Source organism: Malaya genurostris, chromosome 2 (assembly GCF_030247185.1).
Source record: "Malaya genurostris strain Urasoe2022 chromosome 2, Malgen_1.1, whole genome shotgun sequence".
NCBI lineage: Eukaryota > Metazoa > Arthropoda > Insecta > Diptera > Culicidae > Malaya > Malaya genurostris.
Window position 1 is genome coordinate 265,067,646 of NC_080571.1, and position 26,456 is coordinate 265,094,101.

A 26,456-nucleotide genomic window follows, 5' to 3' on the forward strand; every position below is an offset into this window, starting at 1 on the left:
TCGTCAAGAATTTAAAGATAGATCATGAACCAGTTTTAAATCATTTGTAGAAATTGAGATTAAAAAAAGAAATTTAGATTAACACAAAAAAACTTTGCGGATCAAATTTCCATCTGCTAAGCCATGGCTGGACGGAATGATATCTCTTAAGTGGATGGTGACAGGAAGCTTCTGCTATGCTTTTAATGGGACTCGAAAGGGATCATTTATTATTAGCTGCTTTCAATTGGCCTAACACTTTATACTGTCGGATTCCTACTGTCAACAACTGGACAGTTTAAAGTTACTGATTCCGAAATAGTAAACAGAAGGGATGTCGCGTTCCATCTGGAAAACGTTAAGCGAAACTCGTCTATTGTGACTCGTCAGAATCCTCTGGAGCTTTGTTGGAGTATTGGTATGTATACATTGGCACTTGGCATTAAGCGATTAGATTCTTTTTCTTTGATTGCATAACTTTATTAATGATAAGAAATCGAAAATATTAGAGGTTTTCACCAACATGGACCAAGACTTTTTAGAGGGAATTTACGAAGTTGCCCTAAAATGAAGGATGAGACTCAAAATAGAACCTCGATCAGGCCGAGCAAAGTCTGAACACGTACGGAGTGCAGGGTTGCTTTTGATTGAAGAAAGTTAGCATGTTATTGGCTTGTCTCTGTATAAAATTTTCATTTTTATAATTATTCAGAATAAAAAATATTTTTGTTCACCTTGCCCTATTAACTTACTTATTATAAAATAAAAGTAATAATAATCGATATATCAATTCCGTAGAGCACCCAGGTTTGGTTTTTACCAGAAAAGCTGTAACTTTCTACCAATAAAATTTACAGTGTCGATCGGTTTGGTACGGTAGCAGGCAACCGCATCTGCAGCAATGCGCGAGCAGTCAAAACCTACTACACGCTGTTAGTAAGTGGGTAGGCAGGCATCTATCGCATGCCGCTCTGCCTCTTCTGGCTGGCATGGTGCATAGTGGTAAATTACTTATTTCTTCGTGTGCCTTGATTCCCCACAGTTATTCGCAAAACTGTGCACCGCGGCAAGTGCAGATCCCGGGGTCTCAGTGTTTTCAAGTTCATTCCGTGTTTGGATCTCGCTCGAAACGGTCGTATCACATCGGGAAAGCAAGTCGAAGCATTTCCCAGCGGATATATTTACGAAACTACGTCAAGCCGGTAATTTGAATGTTGCTCAAAAGTAGAACTCGGTGTCGTTATTGCTCATCTGGATCAGAAGAAGCAGTGTACTTTGAGTGTTGAAATCATGCCGAATATGGCACAGACAGGCTGCTTGTTGAACTGTTTTCGCTGGATTAACGTTGGAAGTGTACTTGAAAGTGATCCAGTGCGGCTTCTCGTGAATGCGGAAAACTGTTTTTGTTTTGCTCCGCGAGACGCTTGAAGGGCTCAGTGACATGAATTAGTGGTGAATTATTTCGGTCTTTGGGTGCTGTTTGTAGTTTGAAGTTGCGTTTCGTTGCGGAATATTAGCTATTAGTGAAAATTTATTCTCTGAACAGGAGTGTTTTTTCCGTCTAATGGTCGATTGAAACCGTTATTGGTTTCTTACAATCCGATTTGTTATAACAAGTTGCCAAGTATCAGTTCCAAACCGGATCGACATACGTTTTATTTTACTGGTAATTGCTAAAACGAGATGCTGTCAGTTGTAATTGTACCTGTTTTCCATCTCACGCCCATTGAAAGTAAAGCATTTGTATTAAATTGATACGAATAATGGTTTTTGATGAAGATTATTAGAAAAAGGAAATCCGACTAGATTTAGATTCTTGAACCGCGTTATTGGAAAGTTTGCTCTCGTTTATGGTTTGTTTATTATGGACATTTGGTATGTTTGTTCCAGTTAAATTGTTGTGACCTTTATTTTTTACTCCCACAATTACCCATAAGATTTTATTTAAAGGAACTTAGTATACTTTTGTGGCTCCAGTCCGACTATGAATAGTTGATAAACAACCAAAAATTCAAGCATGTTATACGTTCATCTTTACAATATCTAGGTATGGAAACATTTTTCCTTTATTTCTCATTGAAATGGTTTCTGTTGATTTTAGTCACTGATGATATCATATGTAACACATTCAGATAATTTTAAAGAAAACCTCCTCATATTTACACCCGGCCTATATTGAGCGGTTCAGATCATAAGACATTGAACGCGCATGTCAGGTGTCGTATGTTCGAACTCCAATCAAAACGGAATCTTAGTGTCAATAGGATCGTTGGACTCGTCATCGTCCACGAAGTCTATTGAAACAGAATGTCAAGTTTTACACAATTTCTTGTTAGTTTTGTTATCGTTACATTAATTTACATTAACATAATGATTGCGATGACCATCATTGCCGGCCTTCTCATCTCCATTCTTCACATGAAAGAATAAGGAAAAAACGAAGATGCATTGGTAATGCTACATGTAGGAAGAACGACGTCTTATCAGACTCTTCTGAAGGTGTCACGGAGTTAGTGCTTGGGGCCAGTGATAAGTCTCGGAATCACTTTTAATCATAATGTTTGGAATGGGTAACATGTCATCAGACTTCACATATTCTTATGTGGTCATTTGCGGTGAGCACGATATCTCAAAAATAAATGATTCGGCTAATTCCAATGCTTAAGCTGAGGTTCCTAATTGCTATAGCTAGTTCGTGAATAAAGGACTTTGTAAAATAAGTCGTTTTGCGTGATTGGCAATGTTTTTTTTTAGAAAAATTGATATTCGAATAATTTACACACACTACACACTTAAAAAAAACACAAAGTATGTACTATTCGATGATTTTTGATTTTTCCCTAGATTAATCGAAATATATGGGCTTCTTTCCTCACGCAGGAAGGTATATAACCCCTTTATGGCGCTTTGGAATCAGTATCATTTCAATTCTCATCGCACATTTCCACCATCATTGTCGGCCGCCCAATCTTCATTGTTCGCAGGGAAGAATAATGAATAAGGAAGAAAGGAAATGTTGATGATTCACCTACCTAATGGAAGTACGACGACTTATCAGACTCTTCTATAGGTGTCATGGACTTAGTGATTGTGACAAGTTTAAGGTCTCGAAATCACTCGAGATTATTGATGCAATTATTTAATCAATATTCATTATCTGGTGTTAATTCAATCCCTGCGTAATTTTTGAAATGTGTCATCAGTATGGCGGATATATTTTCGTATGAACTTTTGTTAAATTCTTAGCGTCTTTGCCATTGTAAGAAATCAATGGGGCCCTCTTATAAGTATACATTGATAAAACGGTATAAGAAAACTAACCGAAAAAAAATAATTTAAACGATAAAGGGTCTCTTCAATTTGATGGTCTATATTTTCACACTAGTGTTGCTATGCAAACCAACACTTTATGTTGATGCCATTAGTGCTTTCTGAAAATGAAAAAGTTACTGCCTTAACATTTTCATTTTCATGGAAAATAGTCATTTAAAAAAAAGAAATATGATTTTTGTGATCAAAAGCAATAAATTCGCTAAAAGTAAGTTTTCTTCTAGAAGAAGTCGTTCTTGAGATATTCAGTCAAACAATATATTTTTCGCCGAAACGTGTCGAGACATAGCCGGGATATATTGTATACTAAATCATATTTATTGGAAATATCAATGATATACTTATCTTTTCCTTGTAATTGCTTAATCACCTGTTCTATTGAACCGAACTCGGGAGACATTACTCTTTTGTATTGATTCTCCGCCTTTCGAGTTGAGTTAATGGTCATTGATTTTCGATTTTACCGAAGCTCGGTAATTGGAAATTAGTTCATTGATTTGTTTATTAGTCTTTCTAACACGTAGAACCGTCTTGAACTAGTTTCAAATTTGATCTGTATTTAACAAGGAAATAAGATTGGAGAAATGACATGCTAATGCAACTATGCAATGAAAATCGCGAAAATGTTACCGTAGAGAAGGTTCTCGTACCTAGCTAGCTAGTTCCTTACCGGGGGAATTGCTCAGTCAATCAATACATGAAGAGGCAGCCTAATTGAATAGATGAACCAAGCATGCTCCGCTTTACTTGGCCCCCACAACATTCAATTATAGTCCTATCTCTATGGAATCCAACAGAAAACAACAAACAACGCATCGTAAGCCTGTCTTCACTTTCTGCTTTGCCGTCAGTTGATCTCAGCTGATGTGTAATTTTGTATATTGTTGTCATTCATACAGTATTTTTATCATACTCGATGAATATTCAAATTTAGGGCTTCAATTGTATTTTTATTAGTATCTTATATTAAATTTATAGCTTGCAACTTATCTCTAGAACAGCTAAATTTTATAGCTTGCTAAACTTTTGTCATTTCCATCTGTTTTCAACAAAGAAAAAGAACTTTTGATAGTTTGTGCTCAATTGAAAAAAAAAACTGTTTTAATTCACCTAGTGGTTCGGATTCGGATGACATTCAATAGCAAATATAATGCCTTTAATTTAAAATCTAAGTTGAAGAGAATCGGTTAAGCGGTCTCTGGAAAAATCGAGTGCACTTTTTTATTTTTGTGCACATTTCACCCCGTTATTTTCGTTACTTATCGGAAGTTCGATCCGAATAAAATTCAATAGCAGGCTATTCAAAGTATGTGAAAATCAGTTCAGTCATTTCCGAGAAAATCGAGTGCAAATTCATACACATTCATACACAGACATACATTCATACATACATGCATACATACATACATACATACATACATACATACATACATACATACATACATACATACATACATTCATACATACATACATACATACATACATACATACATACATACATACATACATACACACATACATACATACATACATACATACATACATACATACATACATACATACATACCTACATACATACATACATACATACATACATACATACATACATACATACATACATACATACATACATACATACATACATACATACATACATACATACATACATACATACATACATACATACATTCACACATACATACATACTTTTTCTTTCAAATTATAATAAAAAACGATATTTTATTCAAACTAAAAACTAATCCTTTATTGTACGAGGTTAAACTTGAACATAATGAAAACCAGATGAAATTTAAGTTACATCGCTCACATTCTATCCAACGACGACAGTAAAGTATTGTGGTCCTGGAAGGATTTTTGAGTCCTCCTTTACATAAGTCTCATCGTTCTTTAACACGCATGCATCTGGACACTGAAAAGCACGCGAATACAATTTCCGGGCCCTTGTTGCTGCTCGCTTTTTCTGTTTTACACTTTGTTTCGAGATTTTCTGCTTCTTGTAGGTCTTCGGACGATTTCGTCTCTTGATACGCTGGATCATTCCGACACTCGTTCCTGCTTTTTTGCCAAATTACGTATTGACATTGATTTGTTTTTCATGATTAGAGACAGCACTTTCTGGTCCAGGTTTTCTGCTTCTTCCTGGTAGTTTATCGTAAGAATAATGTTCCCCAAATTTATTAATGATGATTTCAACTCTGACATGATGAATTCCAAACCGTTTCGACAATTTTTGCATAGTAATACCCTTCTCACTTAGCCATGTGTCCAGAACCTTAATTTTCACTTCCTTTTCAATAGGCGACATTTTGAAAACGTAGAATTTCAACCGCACAAACAAGTAAACAAACGAAATCTGACAGCAAAACGCACAGCACGCTGTGATCTGAGCGTAAAAAACCATCACGAATACATGCGTATGTGTAACACCAATGTATGTGGATAGCTTATTTTCGATACACTCCTTACATACATACATACATACATACATACATACATACATACATACATACATACATACATACATACATACATAAACACATATACACACTTACATACGTCAAGCGCAAAATTTATTTTTTTCTAATAGTCCACAGAAAGAAAAGATGAAACTTACACGACATGTAAACCAATAGTACTATTAAACAGACGTCAGTTGAAACGAAAATCTGATTTAAAACCATGATTGATGTAAAATTACATTGAAATGCATTTACTTTTTCATTGAACAAGGCTGTATATTTACAAATCGCTTAGTTTTGTAATGTAATTTTCCATTCAATTACCTGCTCCAAATATGTGCATGAAAATAAATGTAAATTCACAAAATATTTTTATCTGTGTCCTTAATGACGCAATATTCTACTCAAACATAATTTTACAGGCTCCGAATGTAATTTACACTCGGCTACCAAGTGCCGCTGTATTGATGATATGCTTTATGTTCTAATGTTTCTAGGTTCAAGTCGCGTTGTTGTTTTTGATCTTTTGTTTTATATTTCATTCGATTTCAACTTAAGTAATTTTCAAATCACACAATTTTACATTTTCTTGAATATAAATTTGTGTGTAATACGTCGCTCCATTTATGATCATCTTATAAAATGTAAAATCACAAGATTTCTTCGAACTGTTTTGTTATGCGTCATCTAAAATTTTTCATATATTAGCAAGAAAACATATTCACAAGCAGAACAAAATATGTACCTTTCAAAGCTTTGTATTTAATTCAAATGAAATCGTTTTCATACTTTCTAAATCAATCGGAAGATTTTTTTTCTCGATCCGGGAGGTATATCATCCTTTCATAGGCTTTAAATATTAAAAACAAACTTGTTCCAATCACTCCAATGAACCAATTTTTTGGACAGCCTTCCATATATCGCATTCATTTTAATCTAGCGCCAATGATATTTATCGGATTGTCTTGTTTGGATCATTGTGATGTCCGAATATGGACAATGAAACGCTAAAGCCTGCCAAACACAAATTTTGTGAACTCTACACTCTTATAAAAAAGAAACTTACAATTGACGTAAATTCAAGCATGCCGTAATTTGGTGGGTGTAGGCAAAGTATTATATCTTTTAACATGTAAAAATTAATGTTGTGTCTGTTTCGTTTTCAGCTTCAGTTAAACTAGTTGTGAAGTTAATGATATGATTCATTTAATTTTCAACGATGTATTTAATAGGGCACACTGCCTTAGCTCTAAGTTGCCGAGAACTTTTTTACATTCAAGAGAGTAGCGTCGCTCCTTTTATGTGCGTATATAGAGACGTAAATTGACATGATTTTTTATAAGTGTATACCATAATATATTATGAAATTGTATCTTATTACTTTACTAATCTCGTTAAGTTTTTCTAGAGTATGTTAGAAGGATTATCTGCACCCGATAATCAACAATTTCAAAAATTATGTGAAAATGTCTCTAAATCTGGCACCCCCCCCCCCCCCCCACTGCTAAACTGAATTGACTGGCATATTATGTAGCACGTTTAATCGCTTCTGGTGTGATGATTTCTCGGAAAGATTACCGGATAGAAACACTGAAACGAACTCGGTGCATGAAATGGGAAAAATGTCTGGAGTGGTCCGTCATTACAGATATCTAATAGAGAAAAATCGAGAGCATACTCTCGTTGGAAACGTACTTTAAGAAAGGAAAACCAGTTTTTGCACAGCGCAGAAGAAATGTGTCAATCCAAAGTAGACTCCGGTAGCGGGATAATGTGCGATAGATGAAACTCGATTGTTTTCATTAATTCGCATCAGTGTCTACCTTCTTAGATTTAATGACACTTAAACTACCTCTTCGTCGTATTATTAACAACGACTTCTGTTGAATATGTGATCAACCTGATGAGATGAAAATACTTTCATCTACTACGCAGCTCCGAAACTATGATCAAAGGATTGTTTAGAAAGTATTTTTTCCGTTTCAACGCAGTGGTTAATGATCGACACTTTTTTCGGTAGTTGAAATCAACATAGCGATCAAGGTCGTTATACATACATTTCATTGTGGTGAAAACTTTACTGCTGTCACTTGAGGGGTCCGAATGGAAAGTATCTTCATCTCGCAAGCAAGACATAATCGAATAATTGTTGTTTGTTTCGGGTAGTCACATTTATGCGCAAGGGTAATCATCACGACATATTAGGTGTAGTTTCTATGGTAGTGAGACCGAAAGTGAGAAACATGATCGTTGTTTTTTTTTGCTGCTATCATTCGAGTATTGTTTGTTTATCATTCACGAATCGAATGCAAGCTTGAGAAATGAATTGGAGTAAAATTGCAAGTTTTTTTTTCTTCAAATGTTCTCATGAACATTGGTTTGGTATGAATTGTGTGAATATTTCATTTAAAAGCGTTATGCAAATACCGGTCGTTTGCAAATGATTTGTTAGGGAAATTCTCTCATATGGGCAACATTCAAAACGAATGAACTTATCGAGGTAAACAAACTTGATGGTACTCTTAAGTGTTGTTGATTGATGTGGGATGTGTTCGTTAATGTATAAGTTATGAATGAGTAAATTTCACCCGCCTCTTGAATTACTGCCACTTTCTAATAACACTAGATACTGTATGAACTTTAGTAATCGAAACACACGCCTCCACAGCACGTTCAGTTTTTGCTGGTGTCTAGCGCTGACGTTCTCGGGTAAAATCGAAAGTTCGTTGCCTGGCAAGTTGAGCAAAGAAAAACTTGCCCCATAGGCGTCCCGGTAACAAACGATTTAGGTTAAGCCTGCAGCCGAACACCTTTCTCCATGGTAAATGCAACCCGCATCCGCACAAACAGTTGATTCGGAATTGCAACTCCACCGGTTGTAGAGCGCCATAAAGTAAACAAGACTCAAATCAGGTGGAGCATTTGCAGAACATGAAATTACAGATCGAACAACTGGTACTGGTCCAGCTTTTCAAGGTAGAGAGACACACACGGCACGGGTGCATTCCTGGAAGATACCACAAGCTAGTGCTGCGGCGGTAGCACAGTTTTCTCCATCCAATCATCTGCCAACAGTTTTTGTAGCTTATTTCATGCACCAACCAAGGTAGATAAAGCTGCACGGGGTCGTGACAAACTACCCGTAGCACGCGAACTTTCTCGTTGTGCGTAGTATTTGCATTATGGTCGGAGCAATTAAATCCGATGGGGGTATTTGATGTGGCATATCGCAACTGATGAGTTCCGATTGGTAGATGTTTGGTTTTGACTTTACCAAGAAGAAAATCCAAATGAAATCGTCATGTTCAGATCGCGACAAAACCCAAACACGTGTCAACGTTTTTGGGTTCTATTTCAAGCTGATACATCTCTTAGCAATTCGCCGAAACGTTAAAATAAGATTGAAATAAATGTAAATTGAACCATTCCGAACCTTACGCTTGTTCACATTTCATGGCTCTTGATTAAGGGGTGTATTAAGTTGAAGATAAAACTGTTTTTTTTTTGTGTTTCAAAAGATTTTATGTCATATTCTGAAAGTACGTTCTCTCGAAGTTAACAGTGAGAAATTTCAATTTGATCAGAGCGCTGAATTTCAAATGACAGCAATTTGTAGCGCGCTGGCTTTATCCATACGCATATGGTTAGCAAAACTTTAAACGTGAATAACTCGGGAAAGCATTTTTTGAAAAATACCGTTGCGATGAATGTGATATCTTCAAAACTTTTCAACTGATTTTCATAAATTTAAATTGTTCGTATTTACATTTTAAATTGTTCGTATTTACATGCTTGTCTACTTGAACTGTACCTTTTTCATATGAGAATTTTCGTTTGGATGAACTTTTTTTAACTTTTAACACCTCTAAAAATCGATTTTTTTGTTAACATAACACATGGGTCAATAAGTCCCGAGACTAACAATGGAAACAACATTTGTTTTGCAAAAATTTTTTGATTCATCAACATAATCACCTTTTATAATGATACAATGGTTCCAACGTTTTTCCAATTTTTCAATACCATGTTTATAAAAAAAATTATCTTTCGCTTCAAAATAAGCTTCAGTTTCAGCGATGACCTCCTCATTTGAGCCAAATCTTTTTCCCTGGAGCATTTTTTTAAGATCAGCAAAGAACCAGTAGTCACTGGGGCTAAATATGGCGAGTATGGAGGGTGGAGAAGCAGATCAAAGCCCAATTTGTTCAATTGTGCCATTGTTTTCATCGACTTGTGGCAGGGTGCATTTTGTTCCATCGAAAACAATCGCTGCACCCACTTGGAAAAAACCTTTTTCATGCTCAATTTTTCATGAAGGATAGTGAATACACTTCCATATGATATCTGTGTCATCTCAGCAATCTCACGGAGCTTCACTTTACGATCTTTCATTATAATTTTTGTCACTTCACTCACATCTTCCGGTGTAACGGCTTCCACAGGTCTACCCGAGCGTTCCGCGTTATTTGTGTCGGTACGACCACGTTTAAACTCGGCGAACCACCGACAAATCGTTGCTTTTGATGGACAAGAGTCCGGATAACATTTTTCAATCCATTGTTTCGCTTGCACGGTGTTTCTACCCATTAAAAAACAATGTTTTATCAAAACACGAAACTCGTTTTTTTTCCATTTTTTAAACAAACTACAAAACGACTTTACTCCAACCTCGATAGCTCAGCTGTTTCTGGTCGGATCGACTTAAAATTTTGACCCGTTTCAAGCAAAGGTTAGTAATCTAGAAAGACGTGCACGGAACCACCCGCGATCCCATTTCAACCAGAATATTAGTTGATTTTCTGAATTCGATTGGTTAAAATTTGGTACAACTAATCGATTGTTATTTTAACTAAACTGTCATTTTTGTTTTTCTATTAGCAGAAACGATGGTTGAAACAACTAATTCAACTTTTTGAAAAAAATGCTTTCATTTACTGAGGACACATACCTTTCAATTTCAACAAATATTTTAGTTGAAATAACTGGTGTTGTTATTGAAACAAAACTCTGTTAGTTGAAAAATAAATCGGTTTTATTTGTTTGTTTGTTTTGAGATCAGTAAAGATCTAAATTCTAAAAAAATACTTCTGATTCGATCGGAAATGATTGATGTAGAAAAACGTTTTAATCAGCAAAAGTGCCCGGAGGGGCGAGTAAATTAGCGTAATTATTAAATTTACCTAAAATGATGCCTTCAAACGGTCGAACAAAAGTTATGCACTGATAATTTTAGTCAATTTATATGAGCTTGGGTGCATCAACCGCTGGGAATTGGAATTTTGCGACGGCAATTCAAACGCGCCATTCAATCGCAGCGCGTTCTGTGTGTTTGAAACCCTTCGCTCCTGTTACTTTTATGATTTAAATTCATGTTAAAAAGCGTTTTATTGCTAATGCATGAACATCATCTTCGGTATCAAACAGCATCGAATTTGAAGCATAAAATTTTTGCGCATACCTGAAAGATTACGAGATGATCATTCATAAACATTTCTAATTTTTCACCAAATCTTTTTCATCTCAAACAAGGTTAACTTTATCACAACACCGCTGTTAGGTAAACACTTGTTATCATAAAAATCTCAAATCGAATGAACACAATTTCTCCAAACGCTTTAACCATCGATGTTGTTTTCATTGACATTTTGAAGATTTCAACTAAAAAAGTTGTTGATTTTGCATTGCGGTTATTGTTTTGCTTTCAACTGTCTCCGGCATTTGACAGCATTCAAAACAACATATTTTTCAACTACTTGAATAAATGCAAACCAAAAACCATTTTGGTTGAATCAAAAAGAACTATTATTTAATGCTGCCGAGCGGTAGAAATTGTTTGTGTTTATTATTTGAGAAACAAAAGGGAACTACATGTAAAGTAATACTTTTTTCCATGTATTATTTATTGCATTATCAGTTCAATTTAAATTGTCACATAATTTACTTCCACAATTCTGTGACTTTTTGTATGGAAATTTGTAACCTACTTGTAATGTGTAATGGGGAAAGAGGTACTCATTTACTAACTTACTAACTAATGCAGAAAGCGAATCGTTTCAAGTGAAGATTGCATCGATTTTGGTCGGAATTTGCTTATAATATTATGGGACATAACATCTAATGGTTCTATATTTGGGAGACAGCGTAACTAAACCAAGGAGGAGGCTTCAAAATCATTGTCAGAATTTTATTTTGAATCCTTTGAAGTGTTTTGTTCCTGGTTGAACAGCAACTTGACCGAACCAAACCGCAAAAGTGTAACGGCAGAGACGGGACTTGAGCCCGTTAGGAGTTAGCTACGGGTTCGAGTCCCGTATCTGCGGTAACATTTTTGCGGTTCTCATTACATTATTGCATTTGCATGTCAGTTTTCCAATCTGTTTTCCCCGTAAGATACTGATCATATTTAAAACTAGCTCAAGACGGCTCTACGTCTTAACAAAGACTAAAACACAAATTGATGTATCTTTCAGTTGAACTTTGAAAAATACAACAAAAAAACCTGTTTTGATCCACCTAGTGGTGTAATGATGCCTTTCTCATATCAATCGTATTATCATATATAATACTGTGGTATTTTTCAAAACAATTTTCTTCGATTCTTAGAAGAATAACCGAAATCGGTTTGTTTGACCGTCTACTGATAGAAACTATCAATTGGAAAAGATTTGAGGTCGATTTAGCTAAAGAAAGAAAAAAAGAAAAAAGAAATGTTAGTGCACTTATTTTCTTTTTTTTGCACATTTTACCCCATAATTCCGGAACCGGAAGTCGGATCCAACTTTTCTCAGAGATGGCTGAACCGATTTTCACAAACTTAGAATCCAATGAAAGGTCGTGAGGTCCCATAAAAAAATCCTGAATATTATTTGGATCCGACTTCCGGTTCGGGAGTTATGGGGTAAAATGTGCAAAAAAAAAGAAAATATGTGTTTTAACTTTTCTCATAGATGGCGCGACCGATTTTCACAAACTTAGGTTCAAATGAAAGGTCCTGTGGTCCCAAGCGTAATTCCTGAATTTTATGCGGATCCCACTTCTGGATCCAGTAATATAGGGTAAAGTGTGTTAAAAATTGTATACCATCACTAAAAATGGGGAAAAACCTTAAAAAATTTCTAAATCGACCTCAAATCTTCTCCAATTGATAGTTTTTTATCAGTAGACGGTCGAACAAACCGATTTCTGTTATTCTTTTAAGAATCGAAGAAAATTGTTTTGAAGAATACCACAGTATTATATATGATAGCATGATTGATTTGAGAAAGGCATCATTGCACCACTAGGTGGATTAAAATAGGTTTTCCAGGTATAACTTTAGTGTCATTGGAGTTGGTTGATAAATTTTTGGATTATTTCGCACACTAATCTAAAAAAATAGTCTTGACTTTATGGTTATAACGACTTCCCAACTTGTCTGTAATTCTAAGGCCATACATAATTCTTCCCTCCTTACCCGACTTGGCGGTTCAATGCATAGGTCACTGATCTTACAAGCCAATTATTGTTCGAGCTCCGACCTTGAAGGATTGTTAGTGTCAATAGGATCGTAGTATTAGCCGTGCAATGATCCTGTACGCTAAGAATCGGCTGCGAAGTCTGTTAAAACAGATTGGTCGAATTCCACTACATAAATCTTTCGGTGCGTTCGAAGAACTTTATTTTCATTTTCTTCTTTTTATTGAAAAGAGAGAAAGTTTTCCTTTTCCCTCTTAAAAGCTAGTAGCGAGAGTCGAACGCTCAAGTGTAGTAATAATAGCACTTGAGCGTATAATAGCAATAGCGGAAGACATAAATAAGTTTTTAAGATATATGTATTAGGGCAATTTCATAATGAAAAGGAACCACTCGGTGCTTCTACTGTACTTTTAGGTTACTAGCAGTTCCAAAACCAACTTTTAGGCACTTGAAGTTTCCCAATGTTTTACCGTCTCAAAAAGATTAGTTATAATAAATTGTATTTGCTAAAATATAACGTGTTCAGTTGAAGTCAGAAAAATACTGATTACTTGAAAATAGTGCCAGTGAATTGTCAAAAAGTTTGTGATTCAAAACTCTTTAGTTTAACTCTCCCGATCATTTGGAGATTTGTTCTCAATTTATATGGTGAGATTATCACCTTGATTCTGTAATCCGACGGATTTGTGATACGAACGAATCTACATTTTCGTTCGAGTTCGAATTTGGCATTCTTTATTCCGTTCGACATGTATGATTCGATCGACTCTCGTTCGGGAACACTTGAAATTTCGAACACTAATCATCAAAGCTGTCAACACTACATGAACGTTCTTTTTATATTAGTCATTCCTTAGCAAACGAAACCGTCATGAATCGGTTTACACGATTCTAAACCGAACAGAATTAATACGTGCGCAAGTCGATCGCGTAATGTTCGAAAATTGAACAACTCGAAAGAATGATATTCGAGTTCATGCCTAACTCGAACGGAATACAGAATGGAAATTGCACATTCGATCGGAATAATTCGAATCGATCGACGTACAGAATAGGGGTGTATATCAAGTTCGTGTAAAGCCAATCAGACCTTCACTCCAGAATAACTTCATAAAACGAAGCTGTTTAATAATTTAAGAGATTTTTGAATAAACACGGAATACTCAATAAATACTCAATTGGTGAAATTGTGCCTTAAACATGAAACGAGTACAAAAATGACCAGTATCCAATAATTAGCCGTGAGAAACCAAATTCTTCAAGCCTCGCTTTCGTAAATTTTATTTTATGGTAACTCAATTCTGCGATTCTGTTACCTTTCAAGGGTTAACCGCACAACAAAACTATCGGAGCAGAAAAGTTCAACACAAACGTAAATCAAAAAAGACTTATTGAAGCTCGCCGACTTGGCGGCATTCGATCGTTGATCACAAAATAGATATTGGCATGGATATCGAACTGAAGATTGATTTTCTACTCAAAACTATGATTGACAGCAAGTCGCGCGCTGTCGAATAGAGCGCAGGGCTGCTACGGACGAGTACCGAGTGAAAACTTCCAAATTATCCAACAGCAACCCGAAAGATCGTCATAAAACGTAATTATCGCCGCAACTGGAGCCTATAATAAGCGGAAAGAACTTTTGTGTCGGAATTAAATTATGTTTGTAAAGTGCCCCGTTGTTCAGCAAAGCAAAGATGGAACATGTTTTCAGTTACGTGCATGAGTCGCGCCATTCGTAGCTTGAAAATATTTCAGGCGCGTTCTGACTTCCACCCACCATACTTAAATATTGTGTTTTTTCAGTAATCAAAGAAAAAGTGAAACCAATTAATCTTCCTTCTATTCAGTGAATGAGAGACTGCCGGGACCACCCAGTACCCATCCCAGCGTGAATGGTGATATCGAAACTGAAAATGAAGCTTCTTTTGTCCAGTCTGGCGAAAAGTAGATGTGCCCAACTGATTGCGGTAGCTTTAGTGATGGTAAGTACTTACAAAACATAATAAGCGAAAATTTAGTACTCGTCAAAATACAGTCAGTCGAACGGAATATGCTAGAGACCTCGATGCTTCGTAGTTAACGAACTGTGATTTTCAAATAAAAAAAAATTCATAAAAAAAATTGTTGATTTCACTTTGAAAAACTGCATAAAATCTATCTGATACGATGCTTTGTAGATATTATCAACGTTTAGTCCAATAGAACGAAATCACCTGCGATTGCAAGTCATCGCTTGCTCAACAATTGAATCTTGTGGCTGTAATAACAGCCTGGTGATACCTCTGCAATGCTCTGTTTTACTCTGTTTTCAGCTCCACCATTTCCGTTAAGTAAATTGATAGTGCCTGACAGCAGGCACTCGACAAAACGGGAGAATCATGTCACCAAGTGCATCACATCGGCAATGCCTAGGGATAGTAGCCCTTGGATCTCTGATGCGGAAATCCGTCCCGAAGTTCACGACTGGAACTTGAGCCTAATGTCTTTGCAATGGTTCGATTTCTGTGCCTCGGGGGAGAGTTCGCGTAACAGTTTGACAGTTTTACTCCGACTGCAAGCAGAATTGTGCTCCAGTAGCCGACTTAGAGTCTATTTAGATTCGTTAGCAACACATCGTTGAACATCGGATTCAACAATCTGCGAAAAGGCATAATTTGATAAGGGGTCCGTGGTACAGACTCTTGTACAAAGCAAGATGCACTTTTTCTCAGCGAGTCCCTCATTCCCGTTCAACCGCTCGCTGTAATTATGCAATTGAGCGGTAAATATCTAATACTCATTTAGGAGCATAAAATTTATACTAATTAATGAATGACTCAATCCTACAATCGCGCATTGCACAAGGCAGAGAGAAAAGTGCAATGTATGAATTCCAATTGTTCAAGCGGACAGGGTGCTGCCAGCAAAGTGAAACTCAATAGAATAAAATATGCATTTTTCTTCTTTCTATTTGATCTGCCTCAAGCAGCACGTAAAATTCACTCTCACTTACTGCTGGCGTGATTCGTCTTCATTTCCAGGTCTGATTTTCGTTTGCCCTTCTTTTGCAGTACGTTTTTCTTTCTGGATGTAGCACCCACTTGGTCCGATAATTTTTCCACCGCATTCAAGGTGCTGGGATGAAAAAAAAATGAGAAGTGTGCAAATAGGTGGAACAGTTCTGCTATGGAATCACCCGTTTGGCCGTTAATTTAAATGAACCAGAAGCGTGTTCTCATCAGCTGAAATTATAATTATGATGCTCAGTTCGATTCTGGCACACGGAATGAACGAATTGATATTTGTTCGGTATCTACCGGCAATCGGGTGTAGGAATGTCTTATTGGACCGAACGTTGCCTTTCGCAAGCGGAATTGGCAATAAGCGGATAATTTTAAAATTAATGTTTATCATCTATGCATTCCATGTAATGGTGTTCTTCCGTTTTAACAGCATTCGAAACTGTAATTATCGTCTGCGAAATAGCAAAAGCTTGACTGGAGAAGGTGAGATAAATGTATCGAATTCTATGCTGTAAAGTTTTCGGATTAGTTAAAGATTGTAAAAAATATACTTTCGCACAATTTTGTTTAAATTTTTTCTATGTTTATGTAATTTGCAAAATGCCTTAGAGAAAGTTTCATCGAGAACCATACTGTTGAAGACTTAAAATTATTACAAACAATTAGTTTTATTTAATTGTTTCACTGAATATATATTTTAGTCCCACCTTACAGTACATACTTGTATAAAATTATATCAAAACTGTATGTCGGTATTGCTATTTTTAAGAAGTAGACTTGATCAGTTGAAGTTGTAGATCAATTCAACAATTTAGCTCATTCTTTTACCTAAATTCATCATACAACAACTTTATCAAAGAAAATATGAGTTGAATGCGCATCTGAAATAACAAAGAAATGGTTCGATTTAAGTAGGGTAACAGAGGTATTTTGGTCCACTTTAGGATTGATTTTATGTTGGCCCACTTTGTAAAAATATCCACCAAATGTTGTAATATCTTTGAAAAACCCTTCGTAATAGGTAATTTAAAGTGATTAGCTTCAAATTGATGCAACATGGGTTACTTAACATCGATTAACTCCATAAAGTTTGTTAGGTGGGCCAAAATATATGAAGTGGCCAAAATACCTCTGTTATCCTAATTATACACAGAAAGACCGACACCAGCATTTTGGCGAAAAACTTAGTTGATTTTTGATTTTAGTTAGTTATTTTTTGAGACAACTAAAAAAACCTTACTTTTGCTGATTTAGATTTTTTAATTCTCATTTCCTTAATAATAATAATATATTTGTTAAAAAGGCTATTTTTTAGTGGAATTCACCAATTAAACGTGCTGTCATTCCTTAGCTAAGGCATACTTCATTTCCATTCAACTAATTTTTTAGTTGAATTAGAGAAATAAAACGTTGTTTTCAACCAACATAAATGGTTTCTGCCATTTGCAGCTATATGGCGCACTGTCACCGAAAAAACGTAAACACTGTAATGACTACTAGCCACTAGATGGCACACTACAATCGAAAAATTTTTTTCAGTCGCGGTTGTCTTTTCTATATTGGCAGGTACAAATACGATAATTTATAGGAGAAAAAGACATAAATGAAACATAAACTTTTTTTTGAAAATTTTTCTTCTAAATCGCTGTTTTCTTCATTCGACTTCATGAAATCGATTCTCTCACTGAAAACTTTGAGCACTCGGAAAACAAAAACCGAATACATGTAGTACATCGGACGGCGTAGCCCGGAAGGTTGAAAGATACAAAAAACATCATTTGACATATACAATTAGAGTGCAACATTCGAAACTCACTTCACTGTTCCTCGTAAAAACATTATTACGCACAATCGCTTCAAATGCGCACAAATTCTGAATAAATACACTTTCCACTAAGAGTTTACGGCATTTTTACATATCGGTTAAGAAATTTATATATGGATATATCGTAACACATGCGAAAAACATCAAAACAATTTGCAAGAAGTTTCAACAAGACTGTCCTTTTTAGCTTTTTAATGGATTGTTTTGCTTTAACCAATTTCATCTTTGTGCTATCCTTCAGCCATGATGGTGATAGATAAATATAAACAAATTTTCTGATATTAATAACTAAATTAGTTGTCAATGAGAATTTCGTGTTGGATTGAAATATTGCTGGTTTGTGTCCTGGATATTCGCCAACTAAACACATTCTCTAAAAATAGGAGTTTTTTTCGGCAAAGTAAATTCTGAATTTTAACTAATTTCATAGTTATTTTGTTGTTAAAATCAACTAATTCAAAAACAGTAATACGAATTAGGCGCAGAGCTAATTGCGGTCGTTCCGTGTAGCAAAGCCTTGGTATTACATTCCTTTTGTGGAATTTGACCGATCTGTTTCAACAGACTTCGCAGACGATCCATAGCGTACAGAAACATTGCATGGCATGGTGCTACGATCTTACTGATACTTAGAAACAATCACGGTCAAGGCTCGAACATATGACAGCTGGCTTGTAAGACCAGCGCCCTCTGCATTGAACCATCAACCAGGGCATTTAAGTAATTATTAGAATTTCAGAATATGACTCAAATTAAGAAGATGGAAATCCATATATGTCATAATATTCTATGAGCATTGATTTTGTGTTGCAGATGAATAAATTTAACAAGCTTCGAGTGTAGTTTTCACTCGGCTAGCTAATGCAGTAAAAGAAGTAACGCGACAAAATTTTGCTCCAACATCGCGAAAATTCTAACTACTCGTACAGCAGTTAGGCGGAATTGACTAATGTGGGCAAACCAACTGTAACATAACCAACGGAATGAGAGTGTTCAAAACGACTGTCAAGAAGACTGGATGGCAGAGATAACGAAAGCCGAAAGCTCGAAAACATCTAAAAGAGTTTTCCACAGTTTCAAGTGGAATACCTATCTCTGCGTCCGCGAGCGCAAGGAAATTTGGAGTGTCGTCTACAACAGTGCATCGAACTTGAAACCAAACCGTACTGTTGACATAAAAAAAAGGTAGTGAATCAAGTAAGACTTCCCAGAAGCATCCTTGGCAGGAATATCAAACACAGTAAGCTGTTGAAGATTATCACGAAATATCTCGTATGGCTGGCGATTTGTTTCTGGGGTATGAAGAGCAACATTCATATCATGACAGGAACCATCAACCAGAAAATTGATGTGCTGAAGTGTCTGGAAAAATGTCCGTTGCCTTTCATTTAGCGACAAACACACACACAGACGGCAACGTTATATTGAACAAATCTTATCATAGCAACACGAGAAGGCGTGATATTTCAACTTGTGAGCACTTAGTTATTAAATCTTCTGACGGAAATTCACTAAGTAGCATAAATTTTTATGTGAAAATAAATGGGAACCCATCAAAGTGTCAAAGTAAAAATTTGTGCTCCATTTTTATTTTTTTTTAAATTGGTTGGATGTATCAGGAATCAGGAATCAGAACAAATTGGCTCAAATGGTACGTTCCCCTTGATATTTGGAGATTTGTGCCTTGCCATCAATTTGTTTTTAGCATCATTTTCCCGATATATAAGAGGGAAGGATTAAAAGGAAATGGTAAGGGTTGGACTAGGAGGATGGGAAAAATTGACGACACAAAAATACATAAAAGCAGAAGTAAATTCTACACCCCTAAAGGATGCTAAACAATCTGCTGAGGATCACATTTAGTGGAAGCAGAAGTAAATTCTGAACCTCTACGAGGTCCCGAACAGCCTGCTGTTAATAAAACCTCCAACCTCCGAGAGGATTTGAAGATCTTACAAAAGTGACACCATTCTGCACTCCCGGAAGAATGCAGAACGATTCGCAGTATGTACGAGCAGAAGTAAATTCGTACCACCTAAAGGATGCCAAACAATCTGCTAAACCCTATTTAAGGTGAATACAGAAGGGATTCATTCACTCCAGGAAGAACGATGAACCCTTCTGACTATAGCTCCTTACCACATTGGGTGAGAAACGAGAGAATATCCTTCAATTTTAGCTCCGCATACACAGACTCAACCTTGTATGAAGAACCAAAAACCCGGATACGTAGCTGCGTCAATGTGGGACAGTTACATATCAGATGATATGAAGTACCATAATCGCATTTACACAAATCACACGAATAATACTCAGCACGTTGAATAGTAGCCATGTGATAATTGAGTTTGCAATGTCCAGTCAGAGCTCTGACCAGAATACTGCAATGATGCTTGGAGAAATGCAGTAGACACTTTGACATTTCCAGATTTAAATCTGGTAGAAATGCTTTTGTCTGAGCGCAAGTTTGCAAGCTGCGCCAGTAGCTGGCATGTTTGGATGCAGCCCAAGAACGAATCTTGTGCTTTATCCTACTAGTTGAAAGTGGTAAAGCTGGTTCAGGACCAACGAATTCATTCGTTGCACCAGCTCTAGCCAACTCATCAGCCCATTTATTTCCAGTAATACCAGAATGGCCGGGTACCCATAAGAAGTAAACAGCATTTGAAATGCTGAGGTCTTCAATTTGAGTTCGACATGCGATCACAAGATTCGACCGTGAGTCATTCGAACTGAGTGCTTTTAAGGCTGCCTGACTGTCGGAACAAAAATAAATTCGTTTACCACAGATCCTCTGCTGAACTGCCGATTGTACTCCACACAGAATTGCGTGCTTGGAACACAGTACAGTATCTACCAAGCGAATGAGACTGCTCCAGACTCATTTCACGACAGTAGACACCAGCACCAGCACGATCATTCAACAGAGAACCGTCCGTATAACAAACTATATGTTCGTCAAGTTGTCGTTCCAAATAACCATTCCTCATGAAGAGGATAGCTCACATTAAATGTTATGAAAGGAAAACTGCATGTGAGAGTTAGGTCACTAGGAGCGAGTAAATACTCATCCCACGTAACCATTTGAGACCACAAGCGAGTGTGGCTGGTAGCATAATCTAATGAATTACTGTTCCAAAGCCCTGTAACCTTAAGACAGTATGCACAAATTGTGCTTCTTGTTTTAGGAACACATGTAGTGGTTTAATGCACAGTAGCGCCTCTAGAGCAGCAGTAGGAGTTGTCGTGAATGCTCCTGTCATCGCCATTAGGACCATCCTTTGGAGAAGATTTAGCTTTGACTGAACTGTCGCGACTTCTCCTTTCTGCCACCATACAAGACATCCATATGCTAAAATTGGTCTAACAATAGTTGTGTAGATCCAATGAATATATCTGGGTTTGAGTTCCCATGATTTTCCAAAAGCTCGTCTGCATTGGTCGAAAGCCATGCAAGCTCTTTGAATCCTGAAGTCAATGTGAGCAGACCAATTCAGTTTTGAGTCAAGAATAACCCCGACGTATTTAACTTGTTCGACCACGTGACCTCTGAACCAAAGAACTGCAACGGACGAGCTCCTGTGATTATCCTACTATGAGTGAAAAGTACCATTGATGTTTTGCCCGGATTTACAGATAATCAAACCTGACAACACCATTGTTCAACAGATCGCAGGGCTTGCTGCATTAAATCAAAGAGAGTGTCAATGCTTATACCGGTCATCAATATATGATAATCGTCGGCAAAACCATAAGTCGGAAATCCAAGGTTATTAAGTTTCCTTAACAAACCATCAGCGACTAGATTCCATAAAAGTGGGGATAGTACACCACCTTGAGGACACCCACAGACACTCAGCTTTCTAATCTCTGTTTGCCGAAGCGATGAACAAAGAAGTTGATTGCTAAGCATTGCGTGTATCCAATTTGTGATACTTGAAGGTATGCCATGACCACGGGCTGCTTCCAGAATAGAATTGAAAGACACGTTATCAAAGGCACCTTCAATATCTAGGAAAACTCCCAAGCAAGATTGCTTTAGTGAGAAAGCTTTTTCAATGTTGTACACAACATCATGTAACAGGGTTGTAGTGGACTTTCCACGCTGGTAAGCATGTTGCATTCCATGTAGCGGATGCACGCCCAAACTAACATTCCTGATATAGTGATCGACTATGCGTTCCACAGTTTTAAGAAGAAATGAGCTAAGACTGATAGGCCTGAAACTCTTCGCTTCCTCATAAGTGTCGCGACCGCCTTTGGGAATAAATTTGACAATTGTTTCCTGCCAGGCTCTTGGAATATATCCTGTCGCAAGACTAAAAGTAAGTATTTTCTTCAAAACATGTTTGAAATGTTCATACCCTTTCTGCAGTAACACTGGGAAAACTCCATCCTTTCCAGGAGACTTGTACGGAGCAAAACTCTCAACTGCCCATTTGACCGATTCAATCGTCACAACGCTTCGAGCAAGGGCCAAAGAATCGTGACCACCTGAAAAAGTCTCGGGAAGAGCTGTCGGTGATGGATCCATACATCCTGGAAAGTGAGTGTTAAAAAGATAATGAAGTACATCACCTTCATCAGACAAGTGTTCACCATCTGAAGTTCTTAAGAAACTGACATTAAAGTCCTTGGACTTCGAAAGTAACTTATTTAATCTGCTAGCCTCGTTGAGACTAGAGACATTTGTGCAGGGCCTTTTCCAACCACTTCGCTCAGACGATCGAAGAGCATTTTTATAAGCCCTTCGAGCCGACACGAATGCCTCCGACCCATCTCTGAGTCGGTGGTTCCAAGCTCTTCTGCATAGTTTCCTTAGTCTAGCAAGCTCAGCATTCCACCAAGGAGTTCCTCTAGTAGCTCGCACAATCCGAAGTGGACAAACCTCTTCATATGCTGCAACTATGAGTGAATTTGTCTCGTCGACAACATTTTCCAAATCAATTGGGGTTTCAATTGTTGGTTGGTACCCGTGAAATCTAGTCGCCAAGCCCTCTTCATAGAGGTCCCAGTTTGTAGATTTGGGATTACGATATATGGTAAAATCAAATTAACCATTTGAATGATCAAAGAATATGTACTTATGATCAGACAACGAAAGTTCGAGCTCATCGGAGACGAGCCAATTCACCAATTCATGCGCAATACTGTCAGAGCAGAGAGTTACGTCCAAAACCTCCTCTCTTCCAGATCTCGCAAAAGTTGGACGGTTTCCTGCATTGACTATGTGCAGGTTTGTACTGCTCACAAATTCCATCATATCAGAGCCTCTCGAATTTATAGCTGTGCTGCCCCAAATGATATGGTGAGCATTTATGTCACTGCCGATTACAAGCGGTAAATCACTCTTGCAGCAGTATGATATAACTTTTTTGAAGTCATCGCTTGGCGAAGGTTGGTTATACGGTAAATATGCCGAACAATAGACATATTTCCTGTCTATGCCATCAATAGTCATACCAACTGTGACAGCACAAATATCCCGAGTTGTGAGTTCCGATATGAGAGAAACATCGAGAGCACTATTTGCAAGTATGCATGCTCGAGGCATTTCACGTGGATTAGTCATACCGTTCTTGTTGAAGGCAACAAAGACTGGGTTTAACAATTTTCCAACGTAGAAGTTTCCCTTTTGGAAATATGGTTCTTGAACCAAAGCGATAGAAGCTTTACCTTCTTGCAGAAGTCTGGATAGATTCATAGTTGCTGTACGTTTATGCTGAAGATTGATTTGTGCCACTCTAACCATTATCAATTAGAGTAACGAACATTCCACTTCCAGCACTAACCGCACAACAACTAAAAGAAACCAAGTGTATTGGCTTATAATCGCCTATAGCGTACCATGTAAGGATTTTTTTAAATGTTTTAATCATTTAAATCCCACGAGTTCCGAAGAAAGAAATCGTCCACTGCACCAGAGCTTCGCTTAACACAGTAAGGGAAAACCCCAAGATATTCCGTTCACGACTGCATTGTTTAACCTCCTGCAGCCATTCAGCCATCGGCACGGAAATACACCTTGACTTAGGAGTTCCTATTTTTGTGGCCTTTTACGACATGGAACAGGAAACCAGTGGATCAATTCTTGGTAAAACATAATTCCGCCGGATGCCACACGGCTTACCTGTTTGGTGGACTTATACCACCGGTACAGGTGGACTGTAGCATTATTCTTAGTCAGTTGAGAAACCGCTTCCGACGCTACACGGCTATCTAGGCTGCTCAGAGAGGAAAGTTTACATTGATGGTCAACTTCCATGGATGGCCGAGCCGCCGGTTAAAATTAAAAAATTGTGCTCCATTTTTATTTTTTTTTCAAATTGGTTGGATGTATAGTTTGGGTTTAAATAAATTGGATGGCCATTTCTATACTCGTTAGAATGAATGAAAGTTATTTTCATAGCTCAAGAGGCTAAAAAATGTATGAGTAAAATTTGAATTTTTATTTACATTTATTGTGTACAATTTTTTTTTTTTTTGTTTTTTTTTTGTTTCGGTTATAGAGGTTTTAACCTTAGGGTCATTCGCCTCTTCGGGCCAGAAAAACTCTGACCCTATGTGCGGGGTTGGGAATCGAACCCAGGTGGGCTGCGTGAAAGGCATCGACTTGCCCATTACGCTACACCCGTCCCCCTGTACAATTTTAAAAAGCCACCTTTTTTTGAAAATGTATATGTCACACGTGTAACTCTTGTTTATTTGTCTATTTGATCTTTTATTGGAAATGCAACTTTGTAATTCTATCAAACTCGTTTCGTGCTTCATGTAAATATTAGGAAATAAAATTAATGATTGCTACCCCAAGAAAGACAATTGCAAGATTCGGTGAAATGGATTTCGGTAAAATGGCATTCGGCAAAGTGGCCCATTCGATGAAATGTCATTCGACGAAACGTCATTCGGCGAAAATTCATTCGACTTGGCTTGTGGCGAAATGACCCTGGCCCCGATTTGTTTATTTTGTCCAGACTGTACTTTTTCAATTCATCCCTTTATAAATCCCTTTATTAATCTTGCAATGAAAATAAATTAAATCTGGGTTTCTAAAATCAAGTGTAAGCAATAAGAATTTAAAAGTGAATTCTATCTATAGGGGGATACTTTAAATATATAGCAGTAGCAGTAATAATAAAATTACAAGATATTAAATATAATTCACCTTGGAACGCAACTATCTTATAACGAATTGAAAGTATGTATTTTATTCAACACGGCTTTGATTTCCCTTATACTCAGCAACACTGCCCAAAAGCCCACCTGGAACTTTTAATGTCCTCATTGTCTGAACGAAGTTATTAAAATTAGCCAACCAGGAAATGGAACATTCTGACATAAAATTGGAACAAAACCAGCCATTAGTTGTCAGGTTATGTTAGCACCAGCCATTTGAAAGTGCACCGATTACGTTGGGCCCCTCGCATTTTGAGCCCCAAACACTGCGATGTTTTGATACTCATCGCGACTTTAAAAATGTGAAAATTACTTTTACTTCATGTCCCAAAACAGTATCTGCTGTGATTTAGTTAAACCGACAAGTTATTGCGAGAGAATTGACACAAAAATCTCTAAACCGCAAAACGATTACATTACTGATTGTTTATTTACATTGTAATCAGCTGATTTTGACAGTGGCGTACCGAGGAAATTTAGCGCCCGGGGCAAAATAAGAGATTTGCCGCCTCCATCGATTAGGAGGAGTCTGGACGCACGTGTGAGCTAGTTACATTTGATCAAAGCAAACCTGTCAGAGTGCGAAAACAGTACATCGCATTGAATCGCTTCGCTTCGGTCTACGTTCCGCGCTCACTCTGACATCAACCTTAGATTGCTGTCAGAGTGAACGCGATTTGCGAAGCGTCTACACGCGCGTGCAAGTTTGTTAGATTGCTGTCAGAGTGAAAGTTTCACGCGTAGCGTCTAGGCGCGCGTGCAAGCTAGGTGTAGTATTTGATCAAAGCAAACCTGTCAGAGTGAATGCGATGCGAAAACAGTACATCGCATTGAATCGCTTCGCTTCGGTCCACGTTCCGCGCTCACTCTGACATCAACTATAGGTTGCTGTCAGAGTGATAGCGTACGGCGATGCGTCGAGGTATGCGAGCGAGCTAGGTGTATTTGATCAAAGCAAGCCTGTCAGAGTGAACGCGATGCGATAACAGTACATTGCATTGAATCGCTTCGCTTCGCATGGCGTTCCGCGCTCATTTTGACATTAACCTTACATTCAATCAAAGCAAGCATGTCACAGTGAACGCAATGCGATAACAGTGCATCGCATCAAAACGCTTTGTCTTGTTTCGCTTTCCTCGTTCACTCTGACAGCAACCTAAGGCTTGTTTGAGAGTTACTTTTTGATCTTTAATCAAGTTCAACCGA

General features: G+C 37.3%; 1 protein-coding gene across 3 annotated transcripts in view; it reads left to right on the forward strand.

Annotated features, from left to right (window-relative positions):
- Positions 1-1,005: 1,005 nt before the first annotated feature.
- The window catches only part of LOC131429853 (uncharacterized), a 55,569-nt gene continuing 30,118 nt past the window's right edge, over positions 1,006-26,456 (forward strand). Inside the window, exons 1-2 of one of the 3 annotated variants that reach the window (XM_058594265.1) lie at positions 1,006-1,181; positions 15,051-15,229. In XM_058594265.1, the coding sequence (XP_058450248.1) occupies positions 15,140-15,229 (90 nt within the window). In that variant the 5' untranslated portion in view covers positions 1,006-1,181; positions 15,051-15,139. Of the gene's footprint in view, positions 1,182-1,575; positions 1,646-15,050; positions 15,230-26,456 lie in introns of those variants that run through there. The other 2 variants (XM_058594263.1, XM_058594264.1) reach the window with 2 other exon arrangements.